At 39.1% G+C, this 15,637-nt stretch overlaps 1 protein-coding gene across 2 annotated transcripts; it reads left to right on the top strand.

The window, feature by feature from the left end:
- The first annotated feature begins 372 nt into the window (after nucleotides 1–372).
- Nucleotides 373–8,945, top strand: tarbp2 (TAR (HIV) RNA binding protein 2). 2 transcript variants are annotated; one of them, XM_080845684.1, is made up of 7 exons: nucleotides 373–595; nucleotides 981–1,283; nucleotides 1,390–1,459; nucleotides 1,698–1,815; nucleotides 2,127–2,254; nucleotides 2,980–3,169; nucleotides 8,215–8,945. In XM_080845684.1, exons 1-7 carry the CDS (start codon nucleotides 543–545, stop codon nucleotides 8,370–8,372), a joined length of 1,020 nt encoding a protein of 339 aa, XP_080701810.1. In that variant the 5' UTR covers nucleotides 373–542; the 3' UTR covers nucleotides 8,373–8,945. The 2 variants fall into 2 exon arrangements, with proteins under 2 accessions (XP_080701810.1, XP_080701809.1); XM_080845683.1 differs by having other exon boundaries at nucleotides 2,977–3,169.
- Nucleotides 8,946–15,637: the final 6,692 nt, after the last annotated feature.

Here is a 15,637-nt window from a genome sequence, read left to right as displayed (position 1 = left end):
TAGATAAAGGTAGAGAATTATGATGTTAAATAGGATGTTTTTCTGCCAGAATGACAGTTCGATATACCTACTAATTTCTTACTTATTTAATAGTGGCTTGACAATACATTATCTAAGAATACATTAATTTTAATCATTACTTTCAATGACAAATCTAAACAGACCACAGACATGGATTTATGCCCATGACCCATGTGGTGAAAACGGATACTGTTGATGTTTTTAAGATACCTAAGCACAATGACAGTAAATAACAATCATTATGTTATTTGTAGGCTAAATTCTTTGCCTGAACGTGTAAGGGTGTGACGTCAAAAGCCGGCGACGGAAGTTGGTTGATGCTAAGAAATATCTATGCGGGAAATATATTTCCAATACACTGCCATCGTGCAGAGGAACTGCGAAAGGAGGTCGCAGTCTCCTAATGTCGCTGCCTCCTCGTCTTGAGGGACCATCAATGACATCTAGGGATTTTTATTTGTTTTTTTGGGGGGGGGAGTTTGGAATCTGAAACCGACTGGCTTTGTCTCTGTTATTAGGGAATGAACGACGAGAAAAGCCCGGGCAACTGCAAGAGAAACTCTGGGAGTTCCAGGTAACATGGTCTATCAAGCGTAACCATGATAAATGAGAATGCACACTGGCAAGAATTAGCCAACTATTCCGTCGGACCTAGATCTTGTCCTTACTTGCATGAGATGGGGATGTTGACAGTGTCACCACACAATCCATAGCAACATTGCCACTGTGGTTTTGCTAATGCTAGCTACTGTAACAGTCACCATTGATGTTAGCAAACTAACGAGATGGCTAGCTAGCAAATTAGCGATAGTGCTCTTTAAAGTCCAGGCAATTTAAACCCAATTTGAATGATGAGGTGAACATTAGATCACACTGGGCGTGGACTTTTCCAGGTAGAGCCACGTGTTTTTGTATTGGTTGACAGCTGCTCATCTGACTAACTGTCTGTACTGTGTTAGTATTGAGCAAATGCTGGCTGTGAATCCCGGGAAGACGCCCATCAGTCTGCTGCAGGAGTATGGAACGCGGATAGGCAAGACCCCGGTGTATGACCTGCTGAAGGCCGAGGGCCAGGCCCACCAGCCCAACTTCACCTTCCGCGTCTCCGTGGGCGACATAAGTTGCACCGGCCAAGGGCCCAGTAAGAAGGCTGCAAAGCACAAAGCCGCAGAGGCTTCTCTCAAGATGCTCAAAGGAAGCATAGGGGTTGTCGGAGGAGTCGAGGGATTTGCTGGGGTCGAAATGTCTATAGATGGGGAATGGTAAAGTCCGTTATTGATATGGTATCCCAATGTGTTTGTGTATCTTGAGCTGATAAAAAAATTATCATATTCTGTCTGCTAAATTCTGGTTCCAAACTTTGTGCAGTATTCAAGCAGAGATGAAGTCGACCAGCTCTACCCAGCAAGTCGAGTGCAATCCAGTAGGAGCACTACAGGTGATAACATATTATCACTCTAACATTAGACATTACACTCTAACATGGGCATTAGTCTCTCTAACTCTGCAGTCTGTTATTTGAGTTTATTCCCTATGACAAGCGATTCACGTTATGCCACATAATTTCTACGTTTACCCTAGGTTTTTCATGGCTATTCTGTCGAAAGATTGAGCTCTTTTCTGCTCCCCACTATTCTTAACACTCTTCACTGTTTGCCTCCCCATTCGTCTGGTAGGAGCTTGTAGTGCAGAAAGGCTGGCGTTTGCCTGAGTACACAGTGACACAGGAGTCTGGGCCTGCACATCGTAAGGAGTTCACCATGACCTGCCGCGTGGAGAGATTTGTTGAAATCGGTAATGTTGAGTGGGGGCCGGGCAGAGCTGTGGGATTCATGGGAGACTTTCCTTTAAAGCACTGTTTTACCAATGCTCAGGTCGCCTATAAAACGTTCAGGTTCTATAGCAGTCAGTGTCATTAAAGGCTTGCTGTTGGTATTGAAGTCTCTGGATTTGCTGCAAAGTTGATAACCACCAGTTATTGAATGCAGCTGATGCACATGACATTTTTCCACAACACAGTGAAACATTTCTTTAGAAAATAGGTGTGCACTGGGGAAAAAAAAGCTAATTTTTTTTCTTTTCTAACCTTTACCTAAAATTAATAGGCAGTGGTACATCCAAGAAACTTGCCAAGCGCAATGCGGCAGCGAAGATGCTCTCCAGAATCCATGACGTACCGGTGGACCTGCGCAGTAGCCATGAAGCAGAGACGGAGGAAGATACCTTCACTATGGTGAGATGGCTGATCATTTCACCAGAGCTCTCATTTACCAACATTATGTCAATGATGTTGTAAATGTGGGCTTACAATTAATGTTAATTGTGGGTTAATTAATGTTAAATGTTTATTAATGTCATTACAGCTGACTAATGTTCTGTAAAAGAATAACTTGTGCAGTTGATAATTTATCCTAAAAACACAATGAACATGTAAAATGCAAGTCATTCAATACCATTTAAACTTGTCATATTTCTAGTGGGTCTTTTATAGCCCAATTCTGAAAGAGTTTTTTTTTTTTAATTTTTTTTACTACTACTGAGATCCCCCTAAATTTGCAAAGTGTAGCTCGCTTTTACACCACTATCCTAAGACATGGGCAGAAGTTAAAGAAGCATGAAGACTGACAAGGTCTCTGAGTAATATCACAAGATTTTACATAAATATGACTGCATAGTTTTATTTATTGTGACATCGGAACGCTAACATAACCAAAGCATCATTTTTTTTTTTTTTGCAAGATGCTTAATATACATCGGATAGTGTAATTTATTAAAAGTGAACTGTTAGCTATTACAAGAAGCGCCCTGAGACAATTTTATTTATAAATAACGCTGAATTGTTAGGTAGATGAGATTGTAAGATTCCAGTAAAACTCCTTCTTAGATGTAAATGCTGTGTAGGACACCAGTACACCTCTTCTCATAGCCTTTCCTCTTCATGCACTCTGACTTCAGCAGCACCGGTTGGAGGGTGGAAAGTGGAAGGGTTCCGGCTGCACCTGGGACTCTCTTCGCAACTCGGCGGGCGAAAAGATCCTGCAGCTGCGCAGCCACCCACTGGCCACGGCCAGCTCCACAGCCAACTTCTGCTCCCTGCTGCACGACCTGTCTGAGGAGCAGCGCTTTGACATCAGCTACCTCGACCTGGGTAAGCCTAGCCACAAGCAGCTACTCTACCTAACACTAACATGGTAACAGTAATAGCTCATAACTGCATCTAGACAGGTTGTTTTAATATTTCAGAATGATGTCTATAAATAATCTTTACCCACCCCTACTCAAGTCCAAAAGGTATAATGTCCTAACCTTCTTTCCTACCTCGCTGTCTAGTCCAGAATAGAACCTGTTACTTGGTTATCTATTTTATTTCATTTCTCAATCAGAAATCAAAACTCAGCCGAGCCTTCTCCATGTCATTGTGCTGATTAATCTCATCTGGGAAGTGTCACCATTTGTATCAGCATGTAGTCTAGGTTTAGTGTGATGAGTAAACATGTTGTTTAATTGTAGTGCTGGAAGGGTTCTGCTGAAACCCCCTAGCTCCACACTGCAGTTTTGCATTGCTAATTAATCACCTCTGGCGGAAACACGCGGTTTGTGGCCTCCCATCTCATTTGGTCATACTTAGTGCAAATATGTAAGTGGAGTGGCTTTGGTCGCCCTTATGAATGTCGAACACAGTTTTGTAAATCAACCACCAAATTATGTGCCCAATGCCATCCTTAAGTGGGTTGCCAGAGGCTATTTTTGGGGGAGGAACCAGGGCAGAGACCCAGCCGCAAACCTTTAGTCTGCTATTAGTCATATTTTCCCACCCTATCTCCTGGGATGAAATGGAGCCAGTCTGGCTTGGATTGGTTTGTTGACGATGTATTTAAAGATAACTTTTTTTTGTTTGTCTCATCAGTGTAAAATGAGAGCCAAAGTCTGCCTTCAACATATAGTAATGAAGTAAATGTATTGCTATACATGATGTCAAGGACGTGTCCCCCCCAATACTGAGAAAGTACCAATCTGTCCCCCCCAATATACAACAGAAAATATGTTAGATATTTGTTCTCCTTTTATGAACCCTGTCAATGGATCGGTCTCCCGTTATGTCCTATTTATTTTCAATGTATTTCCGTTTGTTAAGAAAAACATAAGCGTGTGACTCCCCCCTCCTCACTTGTGTGAATTAGTTTGAATCCACCTTGCGTCGTTCTGCGTTGTCATGGTTACCTAACACTTTTCCAGACAGTAAGGAAGTTGATACCGAGCTTAATGTGTAAGCAGATAAAACGTGTAGCCTCCTAAAATCCGAATATAAAATGATAGATCATAAACCAGGGGCACCTTGCAACCGATTTAGTGAACTTATTTTGTTTAATTTTAAGAGTTAGAAATAAAATAGTCCCGAGAAGCACAGGACTCCCGCCTGTATGATATTATTGTGGCAAGTGCACGGATTTGGTCGTGAGTGAGCCTCGCGAGTGTGCAGTCAGTGATAACGTCTAGTAAACAGACTTAGGAGACCTGACCCAAGCTGGTTAAAGCTGCCATAACCAGATGCTGGATATAAAGGTAAAGCACATGAAGTTTAAAATAGTAAAAGAAACTAAATTGTTAAATCATCACGAGCAAATGGTAGATTGCTCTCTTGAATCCTGCCTACTCAGTAGCTCCGCCAGCTATAACTAGCTAGTGAACTCTAGCCTACAACGTTAACCTACTCATTTGAGCTGCAAATCCCTATCATGCTAAAGTATAATTAGCACCTTTCTAAGCAGATGTCTTCAACATTTGTATTGTTATAAATGTGTTAATTTCTCTTTAAAACCCACTAGAGGACACTATTTAAAAGGATATTTTCCAAAAAATCTTATGGGGGAGCATGCCCCCTGACCCCCCTAGTTTTGCTGGGTAACAGGAAAAATAATAGGTTTTACCTAGGAGCTTAGCCGACCCAAAATATGGGAACCTAGATTTGCCCCTGCCATGAAGGTTAGTCGCTGTTCTTCTGATAAAATGACAAGTGGTAACAAGACAGGCATGCTGAAAGCATTGGCCAGACTAGACAGGGACATGCTCTGGACATGCGGGTGATCAGGTGTGAAATTTGAATGTAAGACTAGACTTACAACATTAGTTTTAATCTAGGCCTACTATTCGCACATTTAGAACATAATATCTCAGAGATATTACACTATTCCTTTAGATGTGAATTCAAGTGGTCAATGTAGTCCTCGAAAAACTATGTTCTAAATGTGCGAATGCTCATATATAAATATAGAATTGTAGGCAATGCACATCATTTTTATTTTTTATTTGGACCCCCCAATGTCTATACCATGGTTACGCCCTTGCATGATGTTGTCAAAGAGAGTTTGATGTAGCATTCGGATGAAACTCTTTCTATTTATATTATAGGCCAGTTATGATGGGGGGGGGGGGGGATTACACATTTTAAATATGAACTCAAGATAAGTCTTTATACTTCAAATATTTTTAGACATTGAAAGTGTGTGAAAAATGAACCACTGTACTCCGTGAAAGTGTCAGACACAGACAGACAGCTTGTGGCTGTAAAAGCAGGTCATCTGTTTCACCAGGAAATACAAAATTTATCTAAATGAGGTGTTCTTAGATCAGCTGGCTTAGTGGCTCAGTTGTCATCCTTCACATATGTATTGTAGTCAGCCAGGATGGGTTAGTTTCAGTATTATTTAAGTACTGTTTTACTCTTTTTTTTGGATGCTGATGAGTAAAAGTACTAATAATCATTAGCAGTGTTGTGCATGAACGCGTTCATAAGATCGAATTCATTGAACACGTTCATTTTTATGAGAACGATGAACTGAACGCCACTTAATGGCAAAAAAAACGGTCAAGGTTCATATTATCTGAGGTCCGGTGCCTCTGAGGTCTAGCTAAAGTGTTACGGAATGTTTTCCTTCTCCTGAGGAAAGACGCTGTCTAAATCGAATGCTTGCACCATGTTGTTGCTCAGTACCCGTACAAACCAACTAACTCGACTTCGCACTGCGTTACCCATGAATCATCGCACACACATTTATACCAAACAAGCAACGTATTCCAAGACAACTGCTCTCGGTATCATATAAAAATGGCAAGTGAAAGCGAAAACAAAAACGCAGACTCAGCGAGTACATCCGATGCACCTTATTATGTGCGGGATTTTTACACACTGTCTGATAAAGATTCCAACAGTAAAAATCTCACCTTTCTGTGCAAATGATGTCCTCCTGAAAAATTAGCAATAATTTTAAAAAAATGTACATTTATTTTAGGAAATTATACATATGAGGTGCAGTTTATGGCAAGGAGTACATGGATGGATAAAGTTTTCTTTAAAAAAACAAGTTAAGTCTTTCATTCTCACGTCCCACCTGAAAACTATGAAATGAACTGAACTATGAACTAGTTGAACTATGAACGTGAACTATTCATGTTTACTTGTATGAACTGAACTTTGAACTAGTTTATGAGAGGTGTGAACTTGCACAACACTGCTCATTAGGCAGCTTTACAGATGGATTGCAATATCTATGCTAGTAACATTTTAATTCTTTCATATATTGTAGACTATTTCACTGCAGGTTTCGTCATTCTGTTTTCTGTTCAATCGAGTTCAAATAAAATGTAGATTTGAGAATGTCTAACCTAATCAGTCAATAAATATACTATTATATGCATGATATCAGACAAGTGCAGTTACTCACGTCTGCCACTAGTGGGCATTATAATAAGCCAATGCTTTAGCTTTAAATGTAGACCAAGACAAATGTAGACCTTCAACGTTTTTCAGGCCAGGGACCCCCAAACTGATGGCGAGATGAGCAGGGACCCCCTACTATATAAATTGCATAACATTTTGTTTATAATATACTGGGCCTAGTGCCATATAAACATAGCTACCCTGTTATTGTGCATTCAATAGTAAGCTTTTCAAATAATACAAAGGTTAATATATTCATTAACATTTTTATTTTTTAACATTGAATTTAACCTAACATTTTTGAACAATGAATTTAACTTAACAATTTTTTACATTGAATTTAATTTAACATTTAACAACATGAAAGGTACAGGGTGCCCTTGCCACTGCCATTTATAAACATACATCTTGCATACAACTCTGAGCTAACAATTAATAACAACTTATTAAAATAATTCACAGATATATGTTTCTATTTCATCATACATAAAGAAGGGACAGTGAATCCTCAAGCATCTGTCGATGGCACACATCCTCCCACATTAGTGAGATGTATCTTCTTTTCAATAACTCCTGACTTGCACGATCCAACGATTGACGGAGGAGGAGTCTGGCGCATGGGGTTGTGTTGACAACAGAGACGTTATAGTGAGATTGACAGGTCAACAAACCAATCACACCGCTAGCAAGTTGTTAACCTTGTAGGTAGTAGCATGCTACGTTAGATAGGGGGCTCATTCACCTCGCAAATCCTCTCAGACTTATTTTTCAGTTACAATTAAGGTTTTTTGACCTTGTACAGTGTCTATTTCTCGGTAATTGTTTTAAAATCTAAGCAAAAATTTACATATTTAATTTTGCAATTTATAGGTAAAACAAGACAAGCTACAGAGTTTGGTCCGCCATTTTTTGATCTTCGAGCTCTTTAGACTTGAGCATAAACGTGATCTGATTGGCTAGTGCCTGTGCTGTTGTATTTGCATGAAAGGTGCTGTGAGGTGAACCGGTGCCCAGCTTGAGAGAGCTCCTGTGGGTAGCTGAATGTGTAAATTGGACTGAAAGATAACGTCTTCTCGATCAATTTATACGTTCGCTACAATATGTTGGATTTATGTTAATGTGAATTTAAAGGGAATAAAAACAATTCTGATTTGGAAGACATTTAGATTTGTGGGGAAAAAATGTATTTATTTATTTTTAGAAATATATTAAAATAATTGTCTTGTCAACCAAAGATTTCGCGACCCCCTTGCAGTACCTCCGCGAACCCCCTGGGGGTTGCGGACCCCCTGTTGAAGACCTTTGATGTAGACCATATTGTTTACTGGCATACAGAGGCTAATTTTAGTTTCCCCTGAAGTAAATGTTCTGCTACTTCTGTCACATTTCAAGATCTTTAAACGCAAGCTGAGTTTAATTTCAAAATCTCATATTCTTCCTTCCATTCTCTCTCTCTCTCTCTCTCTCTGTCTCAGAGGAGCGCAGTCTCAGTGGCCTGTGCCAGTGTCTGGTGGAACTCTCCACGCAGCCCATAACCGTGTGCCACGGCTTCGCCCAAAGCCAGGATGCAGCGCGGGCTAACGCTGCCCACAATGCATTGCAGTACCTCAAAATCATGGCAGGTGGAAAATGACCCTGTTCAACGGACAAGACCTCACTCTCTTTTTTTCCCCACCCCCTCCTTTTGAAGGGGGTGTTTTATCAGAAATGGTTAAGGTGACCTTTTCCAAATCCTGGCCATGTCCTCAGTTCTGTGAAGTGAGCTTTGGGTGGGATTCTGTCCCTCCCAGTGATGTTACTCCCCCATGTAAGATGTCACTTGAGAGTATGTAGAGCCCTCCCCTATCGATAACAAAATTAAATGATTCCCCTCCATCTAGATGTAGCATATAGTGGCACCTAAGAGGGGAGTTTAAGGCTGACATAATGTGGCAGTACATTATATCAATTTTAAAGTCAAGTTGTGCTATTTGTATTGGCCCATGTACTGCACTAACAATTTTTTATTGCTATTGACGGTCCCATTTTAGTATTATTTATCTTGTGACTCCCCACTGGATGCTGATTTTAATAATTGATGTTTGAATTGTCTACTATGTTTATTGTTGCTAGCTTTTAGCTGTTAACATTTTCCAAAATTGTGCTTTTAAACAGCTGTGGCCTTTTTTTTTTTTACCATGACATGAAATCATTAACAAATCCGATCACTGGCACCTTTTTAGAACTTTGAACTATTTCACTTTGTCTCTACATTAGTGTAATAAGACAAAGTGCTACAGTGTTCATATTTTAGAAAGGTAGTCCTCAGATGTAAATTAGAGTTAATTAATTGATCAGCAGACTGGCAGAATCCTTTACCTTCAAGAACAGGTCCAGTTTAAATAATAGTGAGGCTTCAAGCAAATGCTAGAGCTTTGAAATGACACAGACTTGATGGCGATCATCCCAAGAAATGACATGAGCTTGAACTATGTTTTTTTATAACCAGCTCAGGACGTTACACATAATGTGCATTTCCAGCTCCCATCCCATCACCAGACATCAACTGTATTAAAAGGTATCTGTTAAGTAATGCATCTATATCCTAACTGGCAATTATCCCAGTTGAATCCCTTGGATTAAAAAGATAGAAGCTCCCAGTCCTTTTTTATGACTCTTGGAAATATTTTCCAACTTGTAATTACGGTCACCGTGTATGGGCACTACATCAAGATAAACGGGGAAATTGAGAAATCAACGCACACTCAATTGTATAAATGTTGGTCAAATTTTGTTGGATTTTATTTACAGTTATACAGTATTGCAGTCAAACATCTGTCTGCTTTGAATTTTTTTTTTTTTTTTTAAATAAAACCTTTGGAATACATTGCCCTTGATTTGTATGTGTGTTTGTACTAGTAAGTTTACATTAATTAGAATAATGTAATTCAAGTTTGTGAGAAAACCCAGACATAGAGGGCTAACAGCAGTTTTGTTGAAAGGAAGAACAAGACTGTTACTGGCCACTGCGTTATTTAACATGCAGCACACTGAAATGGAAAACTGTTTATTATCTATACATTTCTACATCTTTCAGTGCCATGTTCTGGTTTCCATGTACCCTGTGCTGTTTAGTGAGTGCTTACGTAGGAAGCTAGCACCCTGGAACACTCAAACTCTGCCTGCAGGTAAAACATTGAAATTTGAGATGGGAAGCCCTCGATGGGAATTAAGGGTTCAGGATGGACAGAAGATCTGTGTTTGCATTCCATGCCTTTAACAAATGTTTGTTGTAGCCATTTATCATCTGGTTGACTTCATCACTAACACACTGGACGTTGTTAATGAAGTGATATAGTTTAGCTATTCCACATAATTTAATCTGCACTGTGTGAGTAGCCGGGGGAGGCTTTTAAATGAGGTTGTCCTATTAAGCAATTCCCATACAGGGACGCACTAGGATTCACCTCAGTTGGCGAGGCAACTGTTCTCTCTCCACTGACAAACACCATGTTCCCTAATGCTATTGGAAATAAACCACGGAAAAGTCGACTGTGACAACAGCTAACATACTTCTAGCATGAAAAAACCCTTCCAGTCTGATAATATTGAAACTACTGCTATGGAATCCGTAGCAATACTGCACCAACTATAGTTCCGGTTCCGTGGCCGATGGCAAAAATAAAATAGGCCTGGTTGTTGTTGTGCACGTTGCCACCAACAGGAGGCAGGGATGCTCCACATATGTGATTAGGTTTAAGGACTTGCTGCACACAATCTGAGGTCCTGAAACATAACAACAATTATTATTTTCGAACCAGAGGAAAAAGTCTATAATGATGATGATGTTTCCCAATCACACTATGCATTTTACTCCTCTTGTCTTTCTGTTTCAGAACCTTTCTAATGTTTTTGTTGACATTACAGGGTCCTCTTACTTGCAAACAAATGCATACAAACACCTCAAACTCATCAAGACTACTATAGGTGTTTGAAGATCTAGAAGCGTTGCACATCTATCACAATCACAAAGTGGTAAGTATACCTTTAAGTTTTTACAAGCTGATCATTGAAGATCATTGAAGTTTTCATAATTTACATTTAGAAACTGGGTGTAGACCTCCCCCGGCCACTATATATTCCCCTTATATACTACCCATGTCCTTTTTAATATTATACTTTTGTAGTTTTTCCGATAAATATTTCACTTTATTTCCTCAATGCTGTGTTGTTTGTTTTTGCCATTGATGTGTTTTACATCTTAACATCTGAGGTCATTTTTCGAGACTTTGATGGAGCATGTGAGTAGTCACACTTCACATCAGTAACTGCAGGAGTGTCTACTTATAGTATATCCCTGAGTAACAGGCCATTTATAAATGTTAATAAAGTAAAGATAGTGCCTGCACATTTGGCACTCTAGGCGAGCCTCACTTTTTTTTCAACGCCCACTTTTTTTTTCCCCACGAAAACGGATTGCAACTTTCAAACGCAATTTTGCCCTGTGAGACTGCATTTCTTTCACATAAACACAACAACGATCGCAACAATTAACAAAAATGTGTTCAAGAACTAAATCACGGAGAAAATGCCTCGCCTGTGCTGAACTACGCTCCGGCCACGCCCCCCTGTTCTTACTCTTCAACCCTGTATCAACGTTTATGGACACACACACGTCATCTTCCCAATCGCCTGCAAATAATGTTTTCTTAGTCTTCTGTTCTGTTGATGGCGGGCAAACATAAATCTGAGAAGGTCTGGGTCACTTGTGGCACATATTATTCACTCATTTAAAGCCTATACACTATAGAATCAAAACCAACTTTCAACAAACAAAGCCTGACATTCTTTTTTCATTCTAAGATGCATATCTCTTGATTAGTAAAATCATGTCTTATTAAACTGGCTAGCTCGCTCCACCAAACTAACGTTGTTAGGGTTAATCAAATCATTATTTCATGACACATCGAAAATTACCCAAATTGCGGTAGGTCTACAGCTGAACTTGAACTGATGTTTCAACTGAATGGCAATAGCAAGGAACGTAACAAGTCACTGGCTAGCTAGTGTTTGCTGACTAGCAAGATTACATTCAATCCATTCGCTTAAATGACAACACTTGGATTTTCACCAGTATTCCTCACTTGTTGACAAGTTGCCGTGTTTGTCTTCCTTAATGGGTGCAACGAGTAAGATTTTTGTAGCGTTGTTGCACTGCCTATTGGCTTTATATGTGCGCCCCTATTTTAATCATGTATTTTTTGTATAATGTAGAATAAATGGACATATCATTTTTTTAAATACCCGCCTCTGTAAAATCATTAATGAACTATGTGACAGGGAGTAGGAAAACTTTCAATGATTGGATAGGCATACTGTACATCTTTTCTTCTTTACTCCACTAAAGTACCCGCGGCAATTCACGCATTCATGAACGTTTTCTTAGCTGGGATTCATTCTAGGCTAAGAACAGGATTTACCTTTCTCCTTTGCACGTTTCTCTTCTTCTTCCTTTCTTTTCTTCCTAAATTGCACCCCGGATGGCTTTTGCCTCTTCATTAATTCGTTCTTCAAAGTTTCTTGAACACACACGTACACTAACCAAACGCCTTACTGTACTAGAATGTTCTTGTGACACTAGGCCACATATTTAATAATTAAGGATACACTGTAAATATATTACATTATATAAAGAATTAACAGGTATAATGTGGTGATCCTAAAGTTATGTTCCTGCCTTAATGTGTACCTGTGGCCTTATATTTATTTGTATTTATTTTATATTTACGACGATATTTACGTTATTGGTTTCTGACCGGGATCTGTGTTCCACAAATCAGCTGACGTGCCTGTCAGCTGACGGGATGAGGTTCGAGAGGTTTTAAATAGAAGGAAGTGAATTGCCGGAGGATGGGCACGTAATGAATGAATGGAGGGAGTCTAAGAGGGACTTCTAACAAACGCCAGTCCAACTGAAAGAGCTTAATAGTGGGAAAGCTTTAAAAACCACTGACACAAAGTCGACACCTGTTGCCGATGCATTGGAGACGTCGGTAAGAGCGATTTATATTTTTTTGCTGGAGGTTTTTGTTACAACCTGGGTCATCTTTTTTCTTTACCTGTCTTTTTCCCGGATTACCTATTTTTTCCCCGGAACGTAAGAGACTGTTTGCTTGCGGAGTTTTGCTCGGGGACATCGGGGATTTGTTTGGATATTCTTTTTGTTTGCTTTGAACTAGAGGGAGAACGTGCGAGTGTGCGCAAGGGCGCGCAAAAGGAGGCCGCTTATTAACGCGGTTATCAGATCACATCGGTGGAAAAGACTTTTGGGGTATCTGGACTGTGGGTTTATTTGAGGCTTGTTTGGTGAATGTATATGGAACTATGAACAGTTTGAAAATATATGGGTGAATGTAATTTCCTGAGCTATATCCTCGTTATTTGTAGCATTGTTAGGTGGTCGCAAACGAACACAATCAATGTGCTTGGTTCACAAATTAAGAAACTCGCGTTTCTTTAGTAATAATTGGGCTAGGATTAGTCGAAGTGTTACATTCTGACGAAACCAAGGAGGTGTAGCCTACCTCTTCCGTTTTCGATTTTTGGCTCATTTTACCCTAATGTTAGATTTATGTTTTAATGTCAAAATATTGGTTGGAGATATAGAAGGAGCAGCAAAATATGTGCCCGGGGGAAAAAAATAATATTATAATTGTGTTTTTTTTCCCATTTTTTTTTTTCCGGGCGCATTATTTGGCGCTCCCCCTCTAGATGGCGCTCTAGGCGGCCGCCTATACCGCCTGTAGGAAAGGCCGCCCCTGGTGCCTGCTTTAGATCAAGCACTGCAAAACACTTTACTTATCATTAGTAAATGGTCTCTATAGTGTGTCCCTCAGTAACAGGCTATTTATAAATGTTTATAAAGTAAAGATAGTGCCTGCTTTAGATCAAGCACTTCAAAACACTTTACTAATGATTAATACATGGTTTCTAAAGACCTATAGTATGCATCAACTGCTGTATTACTACTAGTGCTGTCAAACGATTAAAATATTTAATAGTGATTCATTTTGAGTTAACTATGACAAAAATGCGATAAATCGCAAATTTGTATCTATTCTAAATGTTCCCTCAATTATTTTTTTCCATCATCTTTATTTTATTTTAATGCTCTTATCAACATGGAAAAGTGGATTGGCTTTTTATTGAAAAACAACATTGCCAAACTGGGCGGTACAAAATTAAATTATAAAGTGCACATTTTTGATAAACAAGCCTATAGTGCAGTTAAACCATGGCTTAATATTTTCTTTTTTTCAAGTTTGCTTTGAACATAGAAGTCAGGCCTCTTATTTCAAAAACAATGAACCATAACAGTTAGGTTACCAATAAAAGGTAAGCCTACTTCTTCTGTGCTTTCAGCCAGCTGCCTGTTGACATTTAAAATGGCGTTAAAATGGGTTTGCGTTAACGCCGTTAATAACGCCTTAAACTGACAGCACTAATTACTACATGTGCAAACATTTATGAATTCACTCATGAATTAGACAAAAGCTAATGCATGATAAAGGTTATTCATAATGACCCATAAATGGTGAGCAGACCATTATCACATACCTTATTCCTTATTTAGACCATTATCACATACCTAACTGATCTTGCAAATCATTAGTACATAATTTAAAACTGGTTGATTAGTCATTTCTAAATTATTTATTAAAAGTGAGCAGACCATTATCATATACCTTATACATTATCTTATAAATCATTAAAAAATCATTTGAAACATGTTAATTAATACATGACTACTCATTTATAAAAAGCTTACTAAAGTTGATAAATGTTGTAACAATGATTTGTGAATGATGAACAGACTCTAAACAAATGCTTCATAAACACGGTCGCCCTCTAGCTTTTTCTTGGTATTGATGAGACTGGTGTTGTATTTGACATTACAATGAAATGTACAATGAAACACAGCAACAATTAATACCACAAATTGACTTTTCCTCATTATTTCACTAGCTTACCTGGGAGAGCAACAGTCTTGTCCTCTGATAGCATCATTAAGGTGGGTACCACTTTACAATAAGGCTCCATTATACATAGTTTATAAATGGTTTATAAATATGTTATTAATTCGGTTGTAAACCCTTTGTAAGTCATTAATAAGCCCTTATAAATTAGTTACAAACAGTTTTTATACATCGATGCGGGCTCACTATTTGGGAAGATCCCCATCTTGGCAACCCACTGTCTATCCCTTAACTTGCTCTTCTAGCCCAATTGCACACTCCCTACCATTCTTGTATCTGTTACTAGAGATTAAACCTATAGTTCTACCCCAAAATACTACCCTTTCAGATCACCACCTAATTACATTCAACATGAAATTAGAACTCCGTCCAACATCGGAAATAACCTACTTCTACGGCCGTTGTCTATCCGACAGGACTACAGCTGAATTAATATCAAAACTACCCGTCGCCCTCGCCTCAGCTCTTACCGCTGGCAAAGTAAATGGCGTATGCACTCCCCCACCTCATATCGACCTACTAACTGAAGGTGTCATACATGCGCTGCACTCAACCCTTGATGCTGTTGCGCCACTAAAAAAGAGAATAAGGAAACTGAAAAAACTGGCCCCATGGTACACGGATCAGACTTGTGCACTTAAACAAACCACACGAAAACTAGAAAAAAAATGGTACTCCACCAAGCTTGAGGTATTCCTCCTGGCATGGAAGGATAGTCTTCTAAGCTATAAACGAGTACTCTCTGAGGCGAAATCGGCTTACTATTCTTCATTGATTGATAATAATAAAAACAACCCAAAGTTCCTATTTAACACTATTTCTAGGCTAACAAAAAACGACAACACAATCAACATTCTGTTCCCATAATCTTTAGCGGTAATGA

Source organism: Sprattus sprattus, assembly GCF_963457725.1.
Source record: "Sprattus sprattus genome assembly, chromosome: 10".
NCBI lineage: Eukaryota > Metazoa > Chordata > Actinopteri > Clupeiformes > Clupeidae > Sprattus > Sprattus sprattus.
Note: the sequence above shows the minus strand (reverse complement) of the source record. Positions and strands in the feature narration are given on the sequence as shown.

Bases quoted from the DNA above. Each gene is read 5' to 3' on its own strand.
- tarbp2 (XM_080845683.1), top strand. From the start codon at position 543: ATGAACGACGAGAAAAGCCCGGGCAACTGCAAGAGAAACTCTGGGAGT. The intron at 2,255-2,976 runs GTGAGATGGCTG...CTCTGACTTCAG, and splicing joins AGGAAGATACCTTCACTATG to CAGCACCGGTTGGAGGGTGG. The intron at 3,170-8,214 runs GTAAGCCTAGCC...TCTCTGTCTCAG, and splicing joins CATCAGCTACCTCGACCTGG to AGGAGCGCAGTCTCAGTGGC.